General features: G+C 35.2%; 1 protein-coding gene across 6 annotated transcripts in view; it reads right to left on the bottom strand.

Moving 5' to 3' along the window:
- LOC138710789 (protein PRRC2C-like) overlaps positions 1-27,135 on the bottom strand; it is a 141,037-nt gene that overhangs the window by 107,974 nt on the left and 5,928 nt on the right. For 5 of the 6 annotated variants that reach the window (XM_069841899.1, XM_069841900.1, XM_069841901.1 and 2 more), the window contains exons 2-13: positions 19,567-19,704; positions 18,743-18,979; positions 18,495-18,629; positions 13,497-13,701; positions 13,086-13,226; positions 9,347-9,564; positions 8,086-8,183; positions 6,043-6,186; positions 1,688-1,847; positions 882-1,079; positions 543-692; positions 128-379 (exon numbers count right to left, since the gene is read on the bottom strand). In XM_069841899.1, coding sequence (XP_069698000.1) covers positions 128-379; positions 543-692; positions 882-1,079; positions 1,688-1,847; positions 6,043-6,186; positions 8,086-8,183; positions 9,347-9,564; positions 13,086-13,226; positions 13,497-13,701; positions 18,495-18,629; positions 18,743-18,979; positions 19,567-19,650 — 2,022 coding nt within the window. In that variant the 5' untranslated portion in view covers positions 19,651-19,704. The remainder of the gene's footprint in view (positions 1-127; positions 380-542; positions 693-881; positions 1,080-1,687; positions 1,848-6,042; positions 6,187-8,085; positions 8,184-9,346; positions 9,565-13,085; positions 13,227-13,496; positions 13,702-18,494; positions 18,630-18,742; positions 18,980-19,566; positions 19,705-27,135) is intronic. The other variant, XM_069841902.1, reaches the window with a different exon arrangement.

Below are 27,135 nucleotides of genomic sequence, written 5' to 3'. Positions count from 1 at the left end.
CAGTTCGTAGCCAGTTGCTGTAATATCTGAGCTACCTCATCACCTAATGCTTACTGTACATCTAAGCAAAACTTCTGACAAGGCTACATCCAACTTACACGTTAAGTACACATTTTATTTAAATTACCTGTGTTAGCTGCCTGAAGTCTGATCCTGCATCTCTTGTTTCACGGACAGCCTTGTCATCTCGACCCTCACTACTTGTACGAGATCTATCTTTCTCTCGACTTTCTCTCTCTCTTTCTTTGTCCCTCAATTCTCTTTCTTTCTCCCACTCTGGCAATGGAATAGGCACAGGTGCCTCTTCAACATGTTCTTTACTATCAGTGTTTTTAATTTTCATCTTTTCTTCCAACTGCTGCAATTTTTTCTGTGATGCCTGAAATGAATAAGAAAAATGGGTAGATAGATATACAAGTATCCTAAATGATGAAAAACATAATACGTATATGAAAATTTAATTTAAAAGCAGACTACTCCAATATTCATTTTCAAGTTACTAACACCACAATGAAGGACAATGTTTCTTTATTAACATTTACCTGTTTTAACTGTTCTTGGAATCGTTTTTCTTCCTCTTCCTTTCTCTGCTTGGCTCTCTCAACTGCAATGGCAACTTCTTCAGTATGTTGTCGCCTGCGTTCTCGCCAAAATTCATCTTCTTCCATTCCTCTAGGTCCGGAAGCATGTCCCTGTTATGCACGCAAAACATATGTTAAATATAATTCATCATGGAAATACAGAAAAACACCTTGCATAAAACAGACACCAATCCTACGCATCCAGCACCTATGCAAATGAAGGGGCGGGGGAAAATTAGTTTATACAGATTGTTACTTATTTATAGACTCATAAACAAGCTAATGTACTTGCATACAAACCTGATGTGGGGGAGCTCTCATGGGAAGAGGGAAGTTCATTGATGATGGGCCATGAACAGGCCCAGGCCCATGAGAAGGGCCAGTGTGTGCAGGAGGGGTCCGGAAATCAACAGACATGGGACGCCCTTGTTGCCATGATCTCTGATCTGGAGGCCCTCGGCTAGGCAAGGGCTCAGGCCTTTTCTCGCGCCGATCATCCTAAGATTTACACCCATACATGGGGTGAATAAATATCTACAAAATTCTACTCATGAATTTCAAGAATCTACTCATGCAAGCCTAATAAAAATAACGTCGATATATAATCACGATAATATATTCGTCTGAACTACAGTTAATTGCGGATACGGATGTTGTAACTTGGCAAAATGAAGTCCCATTTTTTTAAATGCAAATACATTAACAGTGTAACTCGTTTAATTGTTATTATACACACCATTCATACTGTAGTTAATTTGGGGAGGAAAAAAAAAGCATGCAGTGTAGCATATCAAATATATGGTGTGTGTAATATTATGACACAAAACAAAGGAAACAATCACTACGAAAAAATCAAAGAAAACTCATGTGAGCTTCATAACTAGAATTTAATTTATTGACTCCTCTTACAAAGAATTTCACTTGCAACATTCTGGGTCGTAAACTTCAAATTTAGCAGGCATCATCTTGAAGATTAGCAAAGTAAATTGGTGGTTCCTTCTCACATGCTTTAATTATTAAAATTCGTCAACCAGCTGATTCATATCCAAAAGTGGAATGTCAAGACAGAGGGCAAAGTTCCATTACTGACATACAGTTTCACTTACTCTTCGTTCATCTCTCTCTCTTTCCCTTTCACTTGACTCGCTATCACGGTCTCTTTCTGAAGACCTTTTCTCTTCTTTGCTGCTATGACTCTGACTACGAGAGTCTTTACGAATTTCTTGCTCCTGAGTGCTTTCATCGTCACTGAAAGCCAGTTCTTGACTGAAAATCAACGTAAAAAATTCATGAAACAAGTTACCAATTAAAATATAATAAGACACTGCCCATTCTTTTCAACTTTTTTTTTGAAAAAGAATCGACAAAATTATAAATTTAGATCCCTTACACTTTCTCATATGATTTTATTTATTTTTTATTGCTTTATTTAATGACTCATTCAATGGCTGACATTCAGACCTAGTGCCAAGACAGGATATCAAAGTAGTAATTTGGAAGAGATTTGAAAGCAGTGCTGCCTTATGTTTAGGTATTATCCTGAGACTTTCCTGGATGGGAAAAATGAAACAACGAGAAACAAAGTCTATGAAGATCTTCTTAGGCATCAAACCCTGAACTTTCCAAATATGAAATCAGCAAACAAACCTGATAATAATATCCTTCTCGATTCTTCTTACAATGTGTGTTTCATGAAACATGAAACCATTAAAATCTTTCATAAAAATCTGATTATGTTGAAAGTGCGTCCTTTTTAACAGGCTTGTTTGTGTCTGGAAATTCACAGTACAACGAAATTGACTAAATTAAGCAGTCATTTTGAAGAAAAAAAAAATTTTCATATGGCCACCTCCCATCTCATGATATCAAATCAAATAATTATTGTCTATCACAGATGAAGTGTGTCTAATGTTGTAGTATTGAATTAAAGCGATATTTTGGACTATAAGAAGTGTTCCAATACTGGACTGAGGAAACCTATGTTTTATCAACAATTCGAAAGTTGGTAATTTTGAAACTGAATGACCACATATCACGATTTTTACAACTTTTGATTATGATATGTGCTTATACTCAGGCCGTACCTGTACCTTGCACTTGATAGTTGTTATTTGCACTGGCAATCCTTCCTATTAAAAAGCTGAACCCTGTGCAGTAGCATTTCGAACCAAACAGAACATAGCATTTTCTATCATTGCTACGCAGAGCGCTGCTGTGTTGTCAGTTTTCTACATTCTGTGTTTACATGATGTTATTACCATGTGCATAATTTATGTCTTAGTGTTATAAAGTCATGAACAATTTGTAATGCTACTGTGAAATGCCACAAAAAAGACGTCATTCAGGAAATGGTAACTCACGTAGTGTGAATTCTTTGCGTAAATAGTCAGGCGTCAGAATTCGTGCAAGTGACTTGTCAATTTTACGAGTAGGAGAAGAAATTTGTTTATTGATCTCTCTTCATTCCTGCAGACAATGTGTGTATGTGTGTGTATCTAATGCTCTGGATTTAACAATGAAGTCATCATCCTTCTTGCTTCCCAATATTTTGATGGAAGGTCCACAAATGTCCTAAGAGTTTCACAATGTAATATAGCGGACTTCAAAAACTTTAGGCCTCTCTAAGAGGACAGTAATAAAAAATTGAGTTACATAATAATTACCATTTCAGAACAGCAAACCCCGTGTAAATTAAGTCAGCTGTTGTTTAGTGGTCGCTGTGGCAATGTCGCATCTCTCACTACCAACATCATGCAAAGATATCAGGTGCAAGGTGCATGGTCTGGGTATAGACTGACACTTTATAATGCTTTATGATATTTTGTTTTCAGTGCAGATAACATCTATTATTCATTTGTAGCTCTATATGACTGAACAAATGGAAGGCATGTCCCTACTTAAAACATAGAACATTTACAAAAATTAAATGGAAACGTGGGAATTTTCAGGTAATTTTAAGGAAACTGTAATTTGCGGACAATTTCACTTATAATATTCGCAACAATGACTACAGCAGATATACCCAAATGTTGACATTACTCTCCAGACATTATTGTTTACTCAAGTGTCAAAATGCTCAGCGAAACATGCCTTCATGGCTGAGAAAAGTAAACAAATTATCTCCGCACATACATGACTGAGGATCATCTCAACTCACTAGCTATAATCTCCACAGAGAGTAACATTTTGTAGAAAATGGACTTGTCCAAAGTCATTGATCAGTTTGCTCAACAAAACACAAGGTGAAAGGTGTTAGAAAGCTGATACTGTATATTGTAATTTTCAATTTACAATTCTATCCTTAAAATTAATAGAGAATTCATAACCCTGATTTTAACATATAATGTTTTTGATGTAAGAAAAATCCTAATGTAAACATAAGCACGTTGCTGTCATACACGTGATTGGCTCCCAGTCGAAACACATGACGCAGGAAAATACAGTTCGTATTTGGAAACCATAATCTTGTATTATTTGAATATAAAAAAATGAATTCTAGTTGTTAAGTCGTAGGTGGGAAGATAATATTAAAATGGATTTGAGGGAGGTGGGATATGATGGTAGAGACTGGATTAATCTTGCTCAGGATAGGGACCAATGGCGGGCTTATGTGAGAGCGGCAATGAACCTCCGGGTTCCTTAAAAGCCAGTAAGTAAGTAAGTTGTTAAGTACGATGAAACATATAACTTCACTCATATGTAAAACGCTGTGTAAAAGAAAAGCTACTTTTATATTTTGTTATGTACTATGAAAGCAGATGAATATCAACAGTAATACCAAGGTAGTCTGTTCTTGTAACAAGCTGGCGTCACTTGAGCTCGTAGTTATTCACGTAAGTACGTGGTACTGAAGTATAGCTTCTGTGTTCTCGGTGTGTGTGGTTATTAAACATAAGAGTGGAAATCCTCTCAAAAGCAGAGAAAAACAAATAGTCTTAAATGTATATAATAAATTGAGTTGAATCCAACGTTATCTATTGAGAGCAAATTAATCAGACCGCATGTTCCACATGGAAAGGATAACTGACGCTGTTGTGGACCATTTCGTCATAAATCCTGCCAACGATAGTTCTGAAGACTCTGATTTGGAAGGAATAACTGCTTTGTCTGGCAGCGATTGACCTTACACCTAAGTTTAAAATAATTTAATTACAGTAATTATAAAGTAAATGTTTCCTAAGCAAACGAATGCATAGTAGTGGGGTTAGCCCTACTTGATGAGTAACGGGAAATGTTTAACATGAAACAAAATGTACAACAGTAGGCAGGAATACGTACTGAGAATCTATGGCGCCAAACAGCGGCCAATAAAGCCTCACTTCAGTCACGTGCTATTGTTTACATTAGGATTTTTCTTACAGTGAAAAGATTATAGAATAAGTTTTTCCACGCACTGAGAATGGGCACCAGTTCCGAGATGCATGGTAAAAAATGACAGAATTTCAAATGCTTGCTGTAACAATATGAGCCACAGCCGAATGCTAATGTTATTAGCAGTTAGGCCATGAACCAATGTAACTTGTGTGACAACGTCCAATGACGTCACCTCTCCTTACTAAGTACATGAGGGCGTCAAAATTGCATATGAAATTAGCTATGTTGCACCTCTCTCAGTAACATCTCGGTACTGAGAGCAGCTACAGATCTGTGCGACTATTCATTCGATTTGTAATTGTGAGTTGTGCAATATTAAAGTAATAAATATACACAAAAAGACACACTCTGAGCAAATCATAGTGAAAGGTTTCTTGTGAATGAGCCAGGACAAAATTCGGAATGTTGCTTCATATGGAGAGAAAATACATTGCATGCTCTTCATTAATTACTTTTCTTACCATAGATGAATATTCTCTATTTGTAAACTGAAGTGTAGGGGAACTGTGAAAACTCACAACTTGGTTTCTTCCTTGAAACTGGGTGTCGTATTCTACATGCCAATATATCCCTGATAGAGAACAATTTTTTTTTTTTCAATTTTTATCAAGAATGAAAGTGGAGGGGTACATATTAAGGAAAAAGGGGAGGCAGAAAATTCTTGGTACATATAGGCAGCAGGATTGTAAATCCGCCACTGTATTAAAAGAGAAACGTAAATGTGACAAACACCCAATCAATTAAATGAAATTTTATGTATAACTGATCTTATTTTAGACAAAATTTAAAAAAAAATTATAGACAGAAACGAAGTTCTCCTGTATCCAAAATGCCATCCACAAGAATATCATGCAAAAAAATAAAACTACCATCCTTTAGGAAAAATATTTTTGGGCTGTCCAATGAAATGAAATGAGACTGTAAGATGCCCATAGGTCTAATAGATGATAGAAGGAGGAAGAGGAGGGGAAGGAGCAGGGGAAGAAGGAAGAGGAAGAACAACTTTTTAACAGGACAATCGTCATAGGTTTGTGAACACAAGATTGTAACTATCACATAACAATGAATTTTTCGCTTTGTGACTTACTTATAGTCAATATCATCATGTGTTGCCCAACCAGCATCATGTGCAATATCATCCATCTTACTCAATTCTTCCTCCTTAATTATTGGTCGTGGAGTAATCTCTTCATCCACAGTTGAAGCATTGGGCCGAGAAGGAGGCATGAACCTACAAAATCATTAAGTTGTTTTGAAGAGTGCAGTTTCAGAAAATATCAAAATTATTGTTGCTTTTACTCAGAGCAGTTTCACACAATTTCCATTCTTTGAAGAAACAAAGGTCCTTAAAACATCAAAAACAAGGCAAGGCAATATTTGTACCATTAGCATTACTTGTTCGTTAATTGTTATTTTCAAAACCTATTTACTTACCAATGGGTTTTAAAGAACCCAGAGGTTCATTGCCGCCCTCACATAAACCTGCCATCAATCCCTAATCCTGAGCAAGATTAATACAGTCCCAACCATCATATCTCACTTCTCTCTAATCCATTGTAATATTATCCTCCCACCTGAATCTCGACCTTCCAAAAGATCTTTTTCTCTCAGGTCTTCCAACTAATATACTATATGCTTTCCTGGATTCACCCATACGTGCTCTATGCCCAGCCCATCTCAAATGTCTGGATTTAATGTTCCTAATTATGTTAGGTGAAGAAACAATGTCTGCAGTTCTGTGTTGTGTAGCTTTCTCAATTCCCCTGTAACTTCATCCCTCTTAGCCCCAAATATTTTCTTAAGCACCTTATTCTCTAACATTCTTAACCTCTGTTCGTCTCTCAAAGTGAGAGTCCAAGTTTCACAACCATACAGAACCAGTAATATAATTGTTTTATAAATTCAAACTTTCAATTTTTTTTTAAAGCCGAATGGATGAAAAAACCTTTCAAACAAATAATAGCAGGTATTTCCCATATTTGTTTTGCGTTTAATTTCCTTTTGAGTGTCATTTATATTTGTTACTGTTGCTTCAAGGTATTGGAATCTTTCCACCTTCATTTTCAAGATATATACGAAAAAATAACGAAAAATAACAGGTTAATATTTTGGAGCATTTATTTACATAGTAAAACCTCTTTATAACAAATTTCTAGAGAACTAATTATTTTTCTCTCAAATACGTGATTTCACTTAATAGAAGCAGCAAGGAAGGACTGAGAGTAGAAATTAAAACACATTTAAATAGGGAGGGACACCAGATTTTTGCGAAACATTTTTTCACGAATTTTTATAACTATGAACAAGATTCATTCTGTAGACACATTTTATGATTGCGACTTGTCGCGAATTTTGCTCGTTTTCCCTCCCCCCATTAAACAATATGCACAATCCTTAAGTTTGCTACACTTTAACTGAATAAGAAATGTGTAAAAGATATGTATCACATTTTCAGCAAGAGTATGTAACAAAGACATGTTATTTTTCCAATATGATCTCAAAAAACGTAGATTTTTTTACAATCTAACATAAGAACATTACAACTTTCACAAAAACAAATTATTATTCAACACAGTGGAACCATTAACACTACGAAAACTAGATAAACTGGCTACTAAGCAGCTAGAGATCGACTGCAGAGACATCTGAAGATGAGTGTTCATGTGAAAGGAATACATTTCTCACCAGAGGCTGACCATGTACAAACCATTCGCACAAATTGCATGACTGGAATGGTATGTACAACACATTGCAGAAACCCAAAAATCTATCGAACACAATGAAAAGCTCAGATCATACTTCAATGAAGTTGTGCTCATACCAATAATATCATGGGGAATCATGAAATTTAGACAACATTCCAATTTATAGAGAAATGGAGAAAAAAAAAGTGTCGATGTGCAATATGCTTTTTGATGTATTTCCACTTTGTAAAGACAATACAACATGAAATTTACAAAGAATAAGACTTAAAAAAATTTAGTTATCACGAAAGGTGTCATAACTAAATTCTTAAGTGATACAAAGTGTTAAAAGTGTGTAATCAAGATGTGTAAAGAATAAGAATTTTGTAACAAATTATGAAAGTTTCAAGTTACTTATATCACAAAGCATGGTACATTAAACTCACCTATTTTCAGGAGGATATGGGAAACGAGGCCTTGGTGGCCCATGCATTGGAGCTTGGAAATTGGGTGGAAACCCAGCTGGGAAGCTACCTCTGTACATCTGAAAATTAAAAAAATAAACTCAAGGATTGAAATTAACATTTTGAAAGGGGTAAGAAGAGAAGAAATGCTGATATATTTGAATAGTTAAGGTTTCGTACCTCTTAAAATTACACAAATATACATTTTTGAACATTGTGCGATAACAAGTTGTAATTTGTTAGTAACTTCAATTTAAACACTTTTTTATTCTGAATATTTGGGACTTCGGCACACCATTCGCTGAACAGCTAGTGTGACGGCTTTCCACACTGGTAACCAGGTTTGAATTCTGATGCGTCCAAGTGAAATTTGAGGTGGATATAAACATTACTTGGTTGTAGGTTTTTGTGGGATACTCCCATTTATCCTATTGCAATTCCATCATTGCTCCATTAATCACCATACAATGCTATGTAGTTTACCTCCCATTGTGCACTGGTGGAAATGCCTATGGCGACAAAAAGAATCATAACTTCAGCACATCACTCTTACATGGAGATGCTTGGGTGAATGACACAAAGGAAAAAAAAAAATAGTGATTTCATATTTGTGAAAGTAAGTACTGTAATTCCAATATGCTAGGCCGAACTTATTTCAAGGACGTTCTGTTCCTTCTGTAAAAGTGTTCTTACAACTGAACTTCTGTTAGTATTAAATCAACTCTCAAATGCTGAATCTCATGAACTTTGTTTAATCAACATTCACTAATTTTAGGTCCTGAAGGTTTTGTATCTGCTTGCCAAAATCTCTACAGGTCTAAATAGTAAAATTTTGTTATTACATTCTACAACTGAAGGATTTATGCACTATCATGCACACACACTTTTAAACGAAGTTAAATGGTTTAAATTCGTCAAATTTCAAACACCTGGCTAATTTGTTATCTCAAATAGTAATTTTGAAAAGTTTCAGTCTGTTATTAGAAAAATTATCACGTCCACAATGTAGGCCCTATCAATACCAGTCCTTAAAAAAAGATACATTTTCACAAAAAATTGAGAGAAAAACAAGTATTAGGAACTATAGCCCTAATGTAAACTTAATAATTTCCACAATACAAACACCAATAACAAACCTCTTTCCTAATGTCATATCCAAACAATTTTTGCCAAAACATGCATATCTGCTTTCAAAGAGACGAAATGAATCACACGAAAATTAAATAATAGCTAGAATACTTACGAATGGTGTGATGAGAGCCCTGAACTGAGGCGGACCAGCACCAGGGGGCATATGAGTGAGTGGGGGGGCACCCAATGGAGGTGGAGTCACCCCAACACCAGGCAGGGTGCTTGTAGCAGCCGTGCTCTGTGCAGGAGTCCCTGGGCCTCCCGGGCCCATACCCACACCCTGAGGAGCACACGGGACCAAACTGTTCCGACCGCCAACGGGATCTCCCCCTAATCAAAAAAAAAATTTGAACATTCATTGTAGACAAAATAAATCAAATAAAAAAGTGTTTACAAGTTACAAAAATGAATGCCTTTCAGTGATTTCCTTTCTTGCATCTTAGTAGAGATGGTTGTTCAATGGAATAGAACATGTGTTAATATATAATTTACATCTTAGCAAACTAGCTAGCCGAATCTGAGATGTTGAATCTTTTAAGGTATTCCTCTATGATGATATGTCCTGTTCTAGCTCTTGCAGGAAAGGTTTGTACTAAACAGGGCAGACTTTTGTAAATGTTAATGATGTCCACAATCCTATCCTGGTTCCTATAAATATTTTTGTATTCTATTATAAAACTGTTTAAATGGGATTACGGTTCCTTGTTTAGAATGCATAGTAGCTGCAGTCTATGCCAGTCTTCTGCAATCCCATTGCCAAAATAATATAGCAACATGGCTAGGAACCAAATGGAAAATAACTTTTTTTCCTCATGGCCCTGTATCAAGCAGGGACTGATTTACCTGGACCTTTATGGTGAAATCAGATCAATGTAAATTATTTTATACAGCTGTCAAGCCAGACAGTACTGGATACAGTTCTGAAACTGCACCAACTACAGAGCATTCAGAAAATCCCCACATTTCTACTTTGAAAAATTGCCACTAGGGTATTTGACTGGATGAGTTGGCAAGCTTTGCATTAGAGATTGCTGTAACCTTGAAGAACTAGTTTCTGTTGCTTTTAGGTCAGTGCAGCTGTTGTTTTGCTTCATGTGAGATCTTGAATCTCGGTCAGGAGACAATGACTTTTACATCTGTGCAGCGTGTTTCTAAGTTGGACGCACATTTTGAGTTCAAGTCTTATGAGAGATGTAAGGAGAAACGGAGACGTCTATTTCCCAATGATCTGACACAAGGTAAAAGTGCCGTTTATGAACTTGTGTGCCGGTTTCGTGCTATGGGCTCCGTGGATGATAGACGACGAATTGGAAGACCTAAAGTAGTCACACAAGATTTCGTTCATGATGTTGAGCAGTGAATGGGCAGATCACCAAGAAAATCGGTAAGACGTTTGTCACAACAAATTGGAGCATCAATTGGTTCCACACAAAGTTCTGAGCTAGCCAAGCTGCACCTGCTATTGTGTTAAAGTCATCCATGAGCTGCAGCCACCTGACCTTAAGAAATGTCGCCATTTCTGCCAATGGTTCCATAATTTCACACGCAACAATGTAGCCATTATGGATAAGACTTTCTTTACAAATGAAGCTTGGTTCCACTTAAATGGCTACAATAACTCCCAGAACATTAGAATTTGGGCACCTAAAAATCCGTATATCTTGCATGAAGTACCGCTTCATTTACAAAAAATCGGCATTTGGTATGCAATATCGCAAGGGAGAATTGTTGGGCCTTGTCGCCTACAAAGATATTGTGCAACAATTCGTGGCTATGTTGCAAGAGACGAGTGTCAAAGTTGGTTTCAACAAGACTGTGCCACTTATACTACAAACGGGACCATGGAGATGTTATGTATGGCCTCCGTATTCCCCCGATCTGACACTTCTCCAGATTTCTTTCTTTGGGGGTATTTAAAGGAAAGAGTGTACACACTCATTACAAGAACTCACATATGCAATTTCTAATCATGTTGCCGAAATAACACCAGCAACATTAAAAAAAAGTGTCGTGGAACATGTGTGCACTTGCGAACTGGAAATCTGCAAAAATAATACGCGAAAATGATTTACTGTCATCCCAGTGTAGTTTTTGTCCTCGGAGATCTCAGAATCCCTCAAATGGGGTTTAAAATTGTTTTTTTTAATGTAAAGGTAATATATATATATATATATATATATATATATATATATATATATCCATTAAGTTTGTATGTTTAACAAAATGTGCGAGAAAAAATTAATAAACTTTGAGTGCGGGGACTTTATGAACACCCTGTATATTTAATCTTCATTATTTATTCACCAACTTCTTACAGTAAATCATTAGGTGCACATACGAAGTGTGTATATGTATGTGGTTGTTAGGTTACTATTTTCAGATGTGTGGTTTTGTGAGTTTCATAAATATTTACTATCTTCTTGCATTAGAAAGAAGGAAAAAAAAACACACACACATGAGAGGGACGGAAGACAAGCGGAAGTTCATTACATATGCATTACATACCTACTCATTATTATTATGAGTAGGCCTATGACATGTCATCACAAGCTCCTGTTTTAATTGTACTGAAAAATATTAGTTTGATAAAAGTTTATAATTTCATTCTAAGAGGATCAACAAGCAATAATTTCAATAAAACTTTTCACAATCAAGTCAAGAACATCACAATAATAAAGTATTTACACTTAACTATCACCAAAATATATTACACATATCTATTTTTTTTTTTGAGGAGTACGGTATTGCACATATAGTCTTGTATATAACAATAGCATATTAAAATAAAAGTAACAATGCAAACAGGTTTGTGAACTGTCCTCACAAGTTCTAGTTTGCAAAAGTCAGTATTGGTAATAGAAAATTTAAATTATGGTTTATTTAACGACGCTCACAAATGCTGAGGTTATATCAGTGTCGCCGGTGTGCCGGAATTTTGTCCCACAGAGTTATTTTACGTGCCAGTAAATCTACCAACATGAGCCTATCACATTTAGGCACACTTAAATGTCATCAACTTGGGTTGGAATCGAAACCGCAACCTCGAGCACAGAAGGCCAGCATTACACTATGCTACCCAGGCCGACTATTGGTAGTAGATGTAGCAAGTATTTTCAGAATTACAGTTCTGTTCCCACAGTTGCCAAACATTAGAAATGGATTGTTTCCATGCTCTATATTTATGTCATAGCACGTGTTTTGGAAGGGTTTCACAGTACTTGACAATTCAAATAATGCATCACACATGGAAAGTGAGTTATACATAATACAATTTTTCTGGTGACATATTATTATTGGAATTATTACTGTGAAAATGAGAACGTAGCATATTGGTTCTTCCTGTAAAACAGAAATTCAGCTAATCTATGTACTTTGCAGAGAAACTTTGAGTTCTGTGTAAAATTGCTTTTCCATAAATCTGTAGTGTTCGGGAAAAGTGACACAAGTCAGTTTCCACAAACCTTTTTTGATAATTTATTGATAACTTACGGAACATCTGTTCACTTGGAAAAAAATACATAGGTATTTCTCCCATTACAATAATTCATACAGAAAAAAATCAAATCGACATAAACCAGTGTAAGTTGTCAATAAATTATCAAAAAAGGTTTGTGAAAACTGACTTGTGTCACTTTTCCCAAGCACTGCAGAAATAATAACTTGTAAATTCATACACTACAGAACTATATTCATACACTACAGAACTATCTCATTGAGTTTGTAATTCCGAATTCTATACTAATAACCACACACAAAACACTGAAATGATCTCTAGAAAAGTATGAAATAAATTTCGTAATTATCATATGAAAACGTTTATTTAATTTTTATAAAGTTCATAAATTAATTACCTGGAGGGAGATGCTGCAGGGGGCCCGGGACAGCTGCAGCTCCTGGTTGGCTTCCAGTAGTTCCCGATGTATTCCCAGATGGTATCTGCCCCGGGGCCTGTACAGTGTTCCGTCCCCCACCCTGTATCCAGCTGCCCTCCGCTAGAAGTTTAATAGACTACATCAGCAACTTATTTTCTTTTCTTCCTTCTTTTTTTTTTTTTTGTGAGAATTTTTCTTGGGTGGGCGGTGGAGGCATTTCATACATACTCTTTTGGAATAAAACTTATAATTACTCAATATTAAAATAATAACCTTAGACAAGCTCAAATTGAAAGGTATAATATGCCAAAACATATCTTTAAATTATTTTACAAAATTACATATTTTTTCTGTACTTCATGCAGTGAGAAAGAGAAAGATCACACTTACTCTGAGGACGAAGGCTTGGCCCTGGTCCGTATTGTGAATCGGATCCACCTTTCTGTCCAGTTGCTGGAGCCTGTCCATCGCCACTGGACAACTTGGGGAATTCGTGCTGGAATTGTGGAGATTGATGTGCCAGAAAACTTGGTGGATGTGCACCTCCTTCCCCCGGACCTGCCATGATACTGCTCCATGACTTGTCGCTGTGTGCCTGATATAAAGCAAATAATTAACTTCAACATTAATGTTCACAATAAAATCCACACTATCACAATTTAACTGGACAAATAACTAGACAAATCACTCCTTGTTTGAACAACTCCAATACCACAAATAACTAGACAAATCACTCCTTGTTTGAACAACTCCAATACCAAAGACATGGAGAGTGCCCACAAATCATACTAAAAATTGTTACTTTTGCATCTTCTACCTCTCCAACGTTTATGGATATTGATCTGTTGAATAATAACCTGCAGCTTGCAGAGAACCACCTATTTAAGAAAAATTGTTTAACAGAGAAAACAAAAATAAGATAATGGATGTAGTTCAAACAAGAATATTAAATTATGAGTTAAGTGTTCGTGAAGATGAGGCACCTGAAAGTCCTACATTTCTGGACACGTTCTTGGAAAAACTAAAGATACTGTATTACCAGTCTAGTAAGAGCCTGGACGAGAAGTTATGGCACAAGCGCTAAGGGCACATTTTAGTTCGTCTACTTGGACTCGCCCTCACATTCAACTGGAGGGGTGTTGAGTTAGTTGGTTACTAGCATTCCGAGTGTTCAGATTGTTCTGCTACTACCACTATTGCTCTACTGAAAACTTTGTCCTTCTGAGTGCCCTCATTATGGCATTGTCTAAGGTGGGGAAATCACAGAGTAGTTCATAGTCAAGGACATGAACTAGCATACAATCTATGGATATTCATGTAAGAAGAGGCTGTAAATGGAATATCAATTCCAATGAAAAGTGTGTGTGCAAGAGTACTGGCTGCCACTGGTATTTCAAAGCAAACCTTGGCAAGAATCAGGAAAGAAGGGAAAATATTGAGACTGGAGTAGCAGCTCCACTCCGGGAAAATCACAGCTGAAAAAGAAGATTGTTGCAGCTATAGACAATTTTAATGAAGTCATAAGGAGACTCGTCTATAATTTCTACGCTACGCATAAGCAGAAGCCGACTCTGAAATTGCTACTTCTTATAGTTTACGAAAACATAAGTTTTCGAGGAGGGAATACGTCATTAAGGCAGATCCTGTTGAAGCTGAGATTCAGGTACACAACATAATACACTACTTCTTTGTTTCCATAACCCTCTCGTGGGTACTCACCTTGTCATGGTGAGGGGGCTTAAACTTGTTGTTTAAGCTAACAAGTAACAAAGAAGTACCCACAGAAGCTGCATTAACACCAACACAGTCCCACTATATTTTTACCCCTCATTTCTCGTGAAAAACAAAAACTGAATAGACTACAGTGGACTTTATGTTGTCAGCAAACAGCTGGATACATTAAGAAGATTGATTGATTTGTTTCCATAAGGCTAATTGTATTTGTAATATTGTGTTGTTATTACTACACCTTTCAATGTTACCTTTTGTATTTTAATAGTTGGAAGAAAACTTCCAACAACCGTCAAGTAATTATTGAATGCAGAGAATTTAGAGCTTTGAGAATTGCCTACCTGAGAGCAATATACAAGTTCCGAGAGGATGAAAGACCAATTATACATATGGATGAAACTTATTTGCACAGTTCTTACACTACAACTCATGGTTGAACGAGAACTGAGAGACTTCTTTTCCTGCACCTTCAGCCGTCTTACATGTTGTACCAACAAAACTTATGAGACGTTACGAAAGTTTCACGCTAGCTGCATCACGAATGTTTCACGTTAGTTTGCAATGTTCCAGCAGGATGTTTGTGCAAGTATTTTAAAATATATATTCATAGCGATTGAAATGGCTGCTGTAGGTGGTTGTCTTAAATCTTCCTAAGCTGAGCATTGTCAATACTGAAAATGAAGCGCAACTGTGATGCCGAGAGAAAGGTCTGCTTTCTGCAAATATGGAGTCTCCACTTTGTGGGGAATTTCTGTATCCTCAATTTCGCAGAGTCAAATAATACGGTTTATTTGTAAAAAATTGCCGGACATGAGGTTTATGTAACGTTTAAGTTGTCTGCTGCAAATAACACATTTTTTCAGTCATTCGAGATTGTCGACCAAGAGAGTTCTTATAACTTACGATTTTGCAATCAAGTTTTCCTACTAAAGGAATGAGATGAGAAAGATATAGCAGATGTAGCGGAGTCAACGATCGGAGATTGGTTTTCATACTTGAGAGAAGTGTGTAGGGGTAAGAAAATGGAGTGTTATGACAGGTTTAGTTTAGACTTTTATTATGCCCTACGTAATTATCTGTGACAGGTTAGGTTAGTTTAGGATTTGTGACAGATTAGGTTAGGTTAGTTTAGGATTTTTAGTGATTAGTTTAGAATTGTAGTGGCAGATTAGGTTAGTTTAGGATTTTAGTGACAGATTAGGTTAGTTTAGGATTTGTGACAGGTTAGGTTAGATTAGGATTTTCGTGACAGATTAGGTTAGTTTAGGATTTTAGAGACAGGTTAGCTTAGTTTAGGTTAGGTTAATTTCGGATTTTAGTGACAGGTTAGGTTAGTTTAGGATTTTACGACAGGTTTGGTTAGTTTAGGATTTTTATGACAGGTTAGGTTAGTTTAGGATTTTTATGACAGGTTAGGTTAAATCAGGATTTCAGTGACAGGTTAGATTAGTTTAGTATTTTAGTGACAGGTTGTTAGGTTAGGTTAGTTTAGCATTTTAGTGACAGGTTGGGTTGGGTTAGCTTAGGATATTAGTGACAAGTTAGATTAGTTTAGGATTTTAGTGACAGGTTAAGTTAGTTTAGGATTTTAGTGACAATTTAGGTTAGGTTAGTTTAGGATTTTAGTGACAGGTTAGGTTAGTTTAGAATTTAATATCTGGCTGGTTAGTTTAGGATTTTACAGATAGGTTAGGATTTTAGTGAAAGGTTAGATTAGTTTAGGATTTAGTATCACATTACGTTAGGTTAGGTTAGGTTAGTTTAGGATTTTGGTGACAGGTTAGGTTAGTTTAGGATTTTTATGACAGGTTAGGTCAGTTTAGGATTTTAGTGTCAGGTTAGATTAGTTTAGGTAGATTAGTTTAGGATTTTAGTGACAGGTTAGATTCGGTTAGTTTAGAATATTAGTGTTAGGTTAGGTTAGTTTATGATTTTAATAACAGATTACGTTAGGTTAGCTTAGTTTAGGATTTTAGTCACAGTTCAGGTTAGTTTAGGATTTTAGTGACAGGTTTGGTTAGGTTACGATTTTAGTGACAGCTTAGGTTAGTTTAGAATTTAATGTCAGGTTAGTTTAGGATTTTAGAGAAAGGTAAGGTTAGGTCAGTTTATGATTTTAGTGACAGGTTAGGTTAGTTTATGATTTTAGTGTCAGGTTAGGTTAGTTTAGGAGTTTAGTGACAATTCAGGTTAGGTTAGTTTAGGATTTTAGTGACAGATTTGGTTAGGTTAGGATTTTAGTGACAGGTTAGGTTAGTTTAGAATTTAGTGTCAGGTTAGGTTAGTTTAGGATTTTAGTGAAAGGTTAGATAAGTACGGTTAGTTTAAGATTTTAGTGACAGGTTAGGTTAGTTTAGGATTTTTTTGTCAGGTTAGATTAGTTTAGGATTTTAGTAACATGTTAGGTTGGGTTAGTTTAGGATTTTAGTGACAGGTTAGGTTATTTTAGAACTTTAGTGACAGGTTAGGTTAGTTTAGCTTTTATTGTGCTTTGCATATACGATGCTGTGACAGGGCAAGTTAGGATATTTTAGGTTTTTGTTATGCGTTGTGTAAAGAAATCTGTAGCAGGTTAAGTTGGGTTGGTTTAGGATTTTAGTGACAGGTTAGGCTAGTTTAGGTTTTTATTGTGCTTTGCATATACAGAATTGTGACAGGTTAGGTTAAGATTGTTTAGGCTTTTGTTATGCCTTTTATAGGAGAGTCTGTAACAAGTCAGGTTAGGTTAGTTTCGTATTTTCATGGTATGTTAAGCTTATGCAGAGCATTAAAATATAAAATTTTCAAAATTTTTAAATTGGTTTTTTTTTTTTTTTTTTTTCAATTTAACCGAAAACTCTTGTTTATTTTTCATGAGCATATTGTACTCATCTAATCACGAAACTTTCTCGTAAATCTGCTGTTGCTATGTTCAGGCTACTCACTGGCCATGATTGTTTAAGTAAACATCTCCACAGAATCGGTATATTGACTTAATCAAATTGTCTGTTATGTTGTCAGGAGCAGGAAATGAATGGCAAGCTGTGCAGTCCTTCAAATAGCTCAAGATATCACGTCGAAATATTGAGAAGCACGAAAGAGAATGACTTCATTGTTAAATCAAGAGCATTAGATACATATACATACACACATACATACTTTCAAGGATATTACATTGTATTCATATATTGAAGAAAGGTGGTTATATATATTTTTGGTAAGCCTAAAACCATTTTTGTATATTCATTGGTTTGCAAGTTATGAGATCTGTTAAAAGTACGTGTAAAATTTTACTTTTTCTCTATTTTTTTTCTCATGCAATAACTAAAAAAATTTTCACTTAAAGAGTTCTATCGCTTTGTATATGTTCATTTCTTGCATAAAGTAACATGTTTACCTAATTCCATTGAAATTCAAGGAGGTTGGATTGAAAATGATGCTAAAATGTGTTGATTTGACATGAAATGATTAGAACGACAGAAGAATCCAACAACTCGAAACTGGCAAAATACTACTGAGATGCACAACAGCAACTGGAGATCAAATGTTGAAACATTAAATACTATCAATACTACTGGTTTCACATATATATAAAATCTACGAAAATATTTGTGGTTAAGTTTACACTCTAGCAGCTTCTTGGCTAACACAACACCAAAAAATAAAAAGACTCTGAACCTGAATAGGTAGAGGTGGTCCCTGACTGGATGCTGGTGGTGTAACTGCTGCAGGGGCACCACTTACAACACTTGGAACAGCTGCAGGTGCAACTGAAGTCTGTGGAGCAACTACTGCTGTTGTAGCTACTGGAACCTGCAAAACAAAATTAACCATATGTAAAGAATTAAAGGAAATAAACAACAAAATATTTTGCAAATAAACCAAGAAGAAAAAAAAAAAAAAGTATTTAAATAAATGTTTCTTACCGAAGGTGGTGGTGGTTGTGTTGGCGTGACTGCCTGACCTGTCTCTCCTGGCTTGCTGCCCCATCCTGTGCCGCCGCTAGGAACTAAACTTATGGCTGGATCGTTTCCACTATGTTCAGACTTCAAACTTGGTAAATTGGCTGGAGGTCGTCGCGCTGACGGCACTTTGCCCAAACTCTGCATGCCATGTTTGCGGGGTAATGTACTTTTCTGTTGATGTGGTTCCAAGGATTCTCCCTGAAACAAATTATTTTCATGTCATGTTTCGTAACTACATCATACATGAATTCTTCACATACATTTTACTACCAATAAAGAAATGCGGGGGGAAAAAAGAGAAAATACAATTATAGCTTACTGAAATGTATATAAAGTGCACTTGCAATTAAAGTTCAAAATTACATTGGAAGAAAACTCCAGATCTATCAAATTCTTAAGCTGTGTTAGCTACTGTCATATAGTCTCTTTCAGATCACATATTACAATGATTTATATTAACAGTAATTTCATTTTCAAATTTTTCATGAAGTGCAGTGATGTCTGTCATTTTTTTCACTCTATTTCACCACAATTATGACAACCTATAAGTGTAACCTATGTATCATGCTATCTTAACTACTCTTCTCTATGAATGCGAAATCTGAACTTTGACAGTCTTGGACAATTTCAGAATCAAAATATTTCATGCAGAAGTATCGAAAACAACTACAAATGGAGAGGGCAGATGGATAAATAGACATACTGATAGATGACCAAAGTAAACACTTACTATGCAGACTGAATTACATTTATAGCTGTTATGCATTCATACAACATTCACTTACCCTATACAAACTATTTATGTCGAGTGACTGGAACTTTGACTTTCCTTTCTCCCCCTTCGATGCAATCCCCGAAATAGTAGACATGCTGTCTGCAGGCAACCATTTAGATGAAACAGACCCGTGGAACGAACCCTATTGCTGTGAACATAAAATATAAGAATATTCTCAATACTTTTCTGTGGAGGGAGAGCAAACAAGTTCTCTGGTATAATGAATGTTTATACCTGTGTATGTTTCAATTTAGTGAAGTAGTTTAATATTTACCATGTATATATAAAGTTGACTGTAGTGGTAAATATGAGAAATATCTCTCTCTCTCTCATACATACACACACAAACTAAACAGTTGTGTTTCAATCCTCACATAAAATTAACACACCAAAGTAAATCGAAGCAAATCACATACATTACCTATTTCATATAATTAACAATGTATACCTTATTTCACAAAAAAATATTGCGAGAAGGTCTAGTATGTAATGATTTGGTAAAAGGTACAAATATCTCAAAAGTGAAAGTACTTCACCTGCACTATGTGTTTATGTGGTAAGAGAATATTATGCCAGGAGCAGAAGCTATGTATATGTTACTCTTTATATGCTTTTTAATGGTTAGATACATTTATGTAGACCTCCATGCAATAAAACGTTTGCCCAAAGATAATCATACTTAAAGTACATTTTAGGATTTCAAAATAAATACTCTAAAGGTGGTATTTTTAGGACACAGAGACTACACTGTATTATTCAGAATAATTCCTGTCAGGGAAAAACGTGCTAACATTTGAGTTTCAAATAATCATAATTTCAAGAGTAAAAATAACATTTAAAGTGAATACTTCCCAGGTAGATAGAACAATACATACGAAGTATGACCAGAAGTAACATGAAAAACCTACACAAATATTAATGATAAAGAACCTATCTCCTATAGTTTTCTGAACAAATAAGAGAAACAAATATAAAATGCTTCAAACTGAAATGAAGTGGAGTGAAGTGTTCGTCAAATTTCAATATTTGTACTTCTTCTAACAAGAACATTTTGTTTATTGATGTATCCATTGTATAATATGGTGTTTGTTTGTTTAAATGTCAACTTTAAAGGAAAATAATTCACCCGAGAAAACAGTTCAATTTTCTTCTTTGGATCACTTTTTCTTTATATGCTACCCAAAGCTATAGCAGTATAAAATGCGAAGATGTCGATCAAATACTTTAGAAGAAATCACTCTACATACACAGACAGCATGCTCAAAACCATTTCAGCGTAAGGAATGCTGACTACATGTAATCCGCAAAAATCAAGAAATCCGAGCTTTTACAGGATCACAATAGTGTTTTTAATGAGAGAGTAAAAATGAACAATAATAGTTTTAATGGGATATGAAATAAGGATATGCATAATATGACTAATACCTTGTAACAAGTGAACTATATTAATCCCGCAATACATGGCATATTATTTCTAATTTCTGCCTAACAAAGGACCATCGAAACTCAAATCACAATTCACAGGATTATGTCAATATGGTAACATTAAAAGAAACAATTTCACACTTCATAGTATACACAACTTTCCAATGAGAACATACACTAAAAAAAAAAAAAAAAAATGGGGGAAGGGGGGGTGCAAATCAGGGATCGGATTTATATGCACAAAGTTAATGCTGATACAGTTTATAAACACACAAGCCATATCTCTAAGCCTTTTTCAGACCACTCTTGCTCTTCTGTTTTTGGCTTTGGTATAATAGTTCTAAACACAATTTACATGTTTGAGAGTGGTTTACTGGATGCATTTCCCAGTATTTGTGATTCATTTATTTATTGTTAGATTTCGGAGTCCTGTCAACCAGGCCTAAAATCCCTCCTAGAGGACACATCTACTTTAGTGTACTTGGTACCGTTCCTAACTTTTAGTGCATTTAAATCCGATGACTGGTCATGATTATTCAATTGAAACAATTACACATTTAATTACATTGTTTATTCCCTTTCTTAACAAATAAATATAAACATAGTACTTAACTAAATTTGTTAATATATTGTAATATGCATTATCTTGCATGTATTGAAGAATGTCTCTGAAATTAACTTCTTCCAGCAATCAGGTGTGTCTAGCAATGACATTAAACTGTTCTTGGGTTCAAAATAGAAACCTGACCCGACATTTGCTGTCTTCTGCTGCTTCAATAAGGTTCTTCACTTCTGTAGCACACACACTTTATGATATCCTCATACAATAGTCTAAAGGCAAGAGTATGCCACACTCAACCTATTATACCACGACACTTTCCAGGATGTTCAATAGTCTTACAGAAATGAGTGAGAGAGAGAGGCCCCCCCCTCCCCCCTCATGTGCAGGCGTGTGGAAAACATAATAGATCCAACAAAGCCAGGGAATTACTGACTTCTCTGTGACTTTCGACCCGAAAGAAACCTGGACAAATCCACAAAAAGCTGGCCAATAGAACAGATAAGAGCCTATTTGTTGAAAAAGGAAATAGAAGTGAAAAAGAACAAGAACAAAAGTAGCTATTTTATGCAAAGTTGTTAAATATATATATATATATATATATATATATATATATATATATAATTTTATTAATTGCAGGTACTTGACTGTTCGTTATTCACACACATGAAGTCAGTTGTGTAGACCAATTTACCGAGAAAGTTATTGCTCACCGTGCATCATAGAAGGCTGGTCTATACTACTCCCGCGATAAAATGAGATGAAGATTTGTTGGAATGCCACATGGGAACTGGAGCTCCAGGAGAAAAACTCTGTTTTACCTGAACCACGGGCTTGCCCAACACAAGTCATAAATCATGGTATACTAGGGATCGAATCCGGTTCCACAGGATTGTAAGACCAGTGCTCTAGCCACTAGACCACCATGGTGGCTAGTTGTGAAATATAAATTATCTAAAATAATCTTCCCATAAAACTAATTTTGTTCAAAATTCATTACTGCTACAACCTGAAGTTTATAATTGCTCAAAAACCCCATTCCCAACTATGCTGCTCAGAACACACATTTATTCTAACAATGTATGCAGAAGTATATAACTTGGCCAGATCTCTTCATAACAGATCCAAATATAATTTCCCATTTTCTTGCCTTTCCTTGTGATTGTGCAAATATGTAGCTCTGAAACTTCAATGTCTCTATGTATATGACAAAAGTGCGAGAAAAAATCTCGTACCACATTGAACACACAAAACGTGAATGGTTTCTATACATTTTGGAGTACAGACTCTCAACAATAATTAATTTTTATAAGATAACACGATAACCTAGGAAATTGGTTTGTAGAGCTCAATGTCTACAAATTTACCATTTTGTGATATTTCTGGCAAGAATTAGCCCTATTATCAAGCAATTGGAATTATTAGGGTACATCATTAAATGTTCTGTGCATACTTCAGCAACATGTAATCTTCTTTTTCTTCACACTTTCAGGCATTTTCCTGTTAGTCTACAAAATCGCCAATTTCATCTTTTCATGACCCTCTTTTTTTCTTTATGTTTAAAGTTCAATGTCAAGTTTGATGCTATTTGTGCCCTTTGAATGTACACTAAATCGATTTATTCATGAAGGTCATTTAAGGAATATAACTTTTTTTTTTTCGTCTATACATTGTATATTATTGTACATAATTTCCTTCAGTTGTCACTCAGATTTTACTGTAATGCATTTCAGAAAACACCATTGATCTGCTAATATGTCAACACTTGTGTGGCCAGCTTCTTAAAAAAATATCAACGGAATATTTTCTTGTTTCATCCCTCTTATGTTCTCTGGATTTAAAAAACTTCAATCATTAGCATTTCTCCCCTGATTGAGCTCCTGGATGATTTGTACATCTATTAGCTGGCAGTACATCTCACTTGATGATGTGTGTCAGAGGAAGAACAATTTTGTCTACATCTTAAGTCTGATTAGAGGAATATGTAGCTAGTCAGCGATGTATACAATGGAGGGAGAAATTTACCCATAAATTCGGCCACCCTACCCCATTATCTCCTGGCCTAGTTGTCTCATAAGTGGTGTCTTCTTGGTATCGCTTGTGAGGTTCAGACTTGTCTTCGGACAATTGGCTAAACAACAAACAATAACATTAGCATTTAATTTATTCTGTATTTGTTTCTCCTTTTCACAGCTGACAAAACAAACGAGGAACACTAAAACATCTTTCAAGTACAATTTTTATGTTAATAGCTATCCTTCCCCTTAAAAACTTAAACTTCCACTTTATTTACAGATATTTTAAAGTTGCACTTTCTAACATTTTACCTAATGTAAAATTACTTTTCTGTAAAAATCCTATAGAACTGGTAAAAGTCTGAAATCAAAATAAGGTTTGTATTTTCATTCTAGTTGACAGCAACCTTTTTGAGAATGCTATACCAAATTAATATTGTAAAGCAAATCTGTGTGCCAGCCTCCCATTCACAGTTTTGTACGTGGTACATAAACTTTTTTTTTAAAATCAAGTTCAAACAAAGAACACATACTTAAGAAAATTATGATAATAATCACCACCGAGGAAGAAATGCCAACTGGAATACAGGCAATACATGACGAAGCTGAGAATATTGTTGAGCAATAGTAGCAAAGTGGTATATGTGACATGAAATGTTAATCACACCTGTATTGCGTAGTCCCCCCCTCTCTACTCTCCATGCTCTATTTCTGAAAACTTTACTGCATTCCATTGAAAATTATACCACGTGCCGTAAGTTGCTGACCTCTTCACTACACCATATTATAATTATTATTCCTATGTCGATCTCTAACTCTTCTGTTCCATTACTATCAGTGTTATAATTTTAATATTTTATACAAACTTTAAACTGCTTTGGATATTCTTCATTAAACTTCAATGAAAAAGTTCGTATGCAGTGAAAAAAAAAATCATCCAACAGTTCAATTTTTTTATTCCAAATAAATAAATACACACACACACACACACAGATATATAGTGTGTAACCCCACTAATGCGCTCATCAAGGGAATATAGCCTTCAAGCATAATAAGCAGAACAGTGCTATAGATGGGAAATTAATTATTATGTAATGAGGGAAACAATTTAGACACCACTTCATATGAAACATATTTTATTATGCATTAGTTACAGTGCAAAAGCTCATTTCGTAATAGAAAAATCTTTGATTGTTGTTTTCCGTGTGTTCGTACTACTAATATGAATGATAAAATTTTCTATGCGGTTCAAGGAACTACAGATAGCATCACTTGATACACTGCTAGGAGCAACATTAATATATTTTCGAAGCACATTTACGCTCTCAGAGCTTTGTTTGGTGTGGGGGACACTTCCTTTGCAGATTTAATTTCCTCATCACTCTTCATCTTGGGGTGGTAGTGGCAGCATGATCTGCTATCATGTCAACACCACGGACTTCTGAGGTCACTAGACCATTCATTGTCAACTGACACAAAATCCTGTATGTTAACTTTTAACTTCTCCTGTACAGGAGCCCACTCCTCATCACCCATTAAGAAAGGGGCATTCATTTCACAGGTGTTATGCCACTTTGCACTGGAAACTTACTGCACACTCCACAGAATTCAAAGGATGACTAAATTTTACAGATATGGCAGGAATGTATTGAAGGGAGGCTTTTGAGTGTTAAAATCCATTCATAAAAAGGAAAGTGCCGGTAAGTGCAACTTCCAACAGTGCCCGCCAGAGAGTTTTTCAGGTAGAGGGTAAAATTTCAGTACAGTCATAGCAACATATTTTTTCACCATGCTTTTAAAACAGTGCAAGTTTCGCAATTTATACAGAATTTTTTTATTCATTTCCGATTCGAAAAAAGTGCTACAAGCAGGATTTGGAAGCATTACAAGAGGGTAAAACTATGCAGGATTATATATGGAATCCTCAGGGACCATATAAAAAGAGAGTAATGAATGGGATAACATTACAAATGGGAGTGTGTATTAACGAGGTTTTACTGTATGTATACCCAATATGTTTTTTTTCGCATTAAATCTCAAGACAAGCACAAGAATGAATAGGATGCACAATGCAACTTCTCCCAATTAAATCTATTTAAAGTTAGTATAAATAAATAAATGCATACAGTATCTATTTTAAAGTCTATACGACGAGAGAAGGAAATTGGTGAGAAAAATATGATTTATAGAAACAATTTCCTCAATTATGTCCAATGAGTACAGATAATGTCACAATTTATAAAATAAGGATATGATAAGATATCATCAAATATGAAGCCTCTTATTTCTGTACCAAGAAGTTTATATCATTATTCCGTAAGTTGACTACAATAAAATAAACGAATTTTTCAATTGGCTATAAAATTCCTACCCTACAATAACGGATTCCATCACACTGCCACAATCTAGAGGCAAACAAAATGTCATTCTTCTTCAAACATTATGTACAGATTGCAATCAATTCAACTTTTAAAATGTTATGGCCCAAAAATTCAAGTATTAGATTCCTTATTCTTTGAACACTTCCTCAAACATGGATTTAGGCCTACTTCAAATGGAACAGAAACGAGCTACCTGTCCACAGCTGTGGAGTAACGGTTAGTGTGTATGGCCAAGAAACCAGGTAGCCCAGGTTCGATTCATGGTTGAGGCAAGTTACCTGGTTGAGATTTTTTCGGGATTTTCCCTCAACCCAATATGAGCAAATGCTGGGTAACTATCGGCCCTGGACCCTGGATCAGGTCACTGGCATTATCACCTTTATCTCATTCAGACGCTAAGTAACCTAAGATGTTGATAAAGCGTCGTAAAATAACCTACTAAAATAAAAAAACCGAGCTACCTCATTATTTCAAAATACAATAGGTTCATTACAAAGTTGTAGGTATAGAGTAGTTGAGCTCTAACTCTCCCATTTATAATAATTGTAAAAATTAACAGCTTTCCAGTCATTTTTTAATGTATATATTGACTTACTTCTAAAATCTCATAACTGCATTTGAAAAAATTGTACAGGAAAGCAAAGTATACCCCAGCTAACAATTGTTATGCATTTGTTATTTAGAAAATATAAAAACATTTGTAGACTTACGAGATATTATCAGAAGAAAACTTCCTTAACATGATTTTAGAAGTAAGCCGACAATGTAAGAGTCACGAAAAGTAGGCTATTATTCACAAAATTCCACATTCATATTTCTATTACAAACTGAGAGTTGAAAAAAAATTTTCTGTATGTATACTGTATGTGTAACCTATATTGTCGCATAGCTTTATATTTGAGAGCAGAAGAAAGTTCTTGTAAATAAATAAGGAAAACTAATTTAAAAAAATATGAATCACTAGTTTCTTGAACAATCAGTTGAGAAGGTCTGAACATTGCCCAAATGTCATTTTCAAATGCTCTGGGTGTAGGTGCTGTTTATTAAATGTACATTCTAAAATTATTTAACTTAAGGGGTTAGGTACAGCTTACAGCAGTAAAATTTTGGAAATATTAAACATTTTTTTTAGTATGTGTAAAACACTGTCGGCCTGCTGTATGGAAAAAATATTTACATTTTTTTTTTTTCAAAATTCA

The sequence above is a fragment of the Periplaneta americana genome, chromosome 12 (genome assembly GCF_040183065.1).
Source record: "Periplaneta americana isolate PAMFEO1 chromosome 12, P.americana_PAMFEO1_priV1, whole genome shotgun sequence".
Classification (NCBI taxonomy): domain Eukaryota; kingdom Metazoa; phylum Arthropoda; class Insecta; order Blattodea; family Blattidae; genus Periplaneta; species Periplaneta americana.
This window is presented reverse-complemented; position numbering and strand designations above follow the sequence as displayed.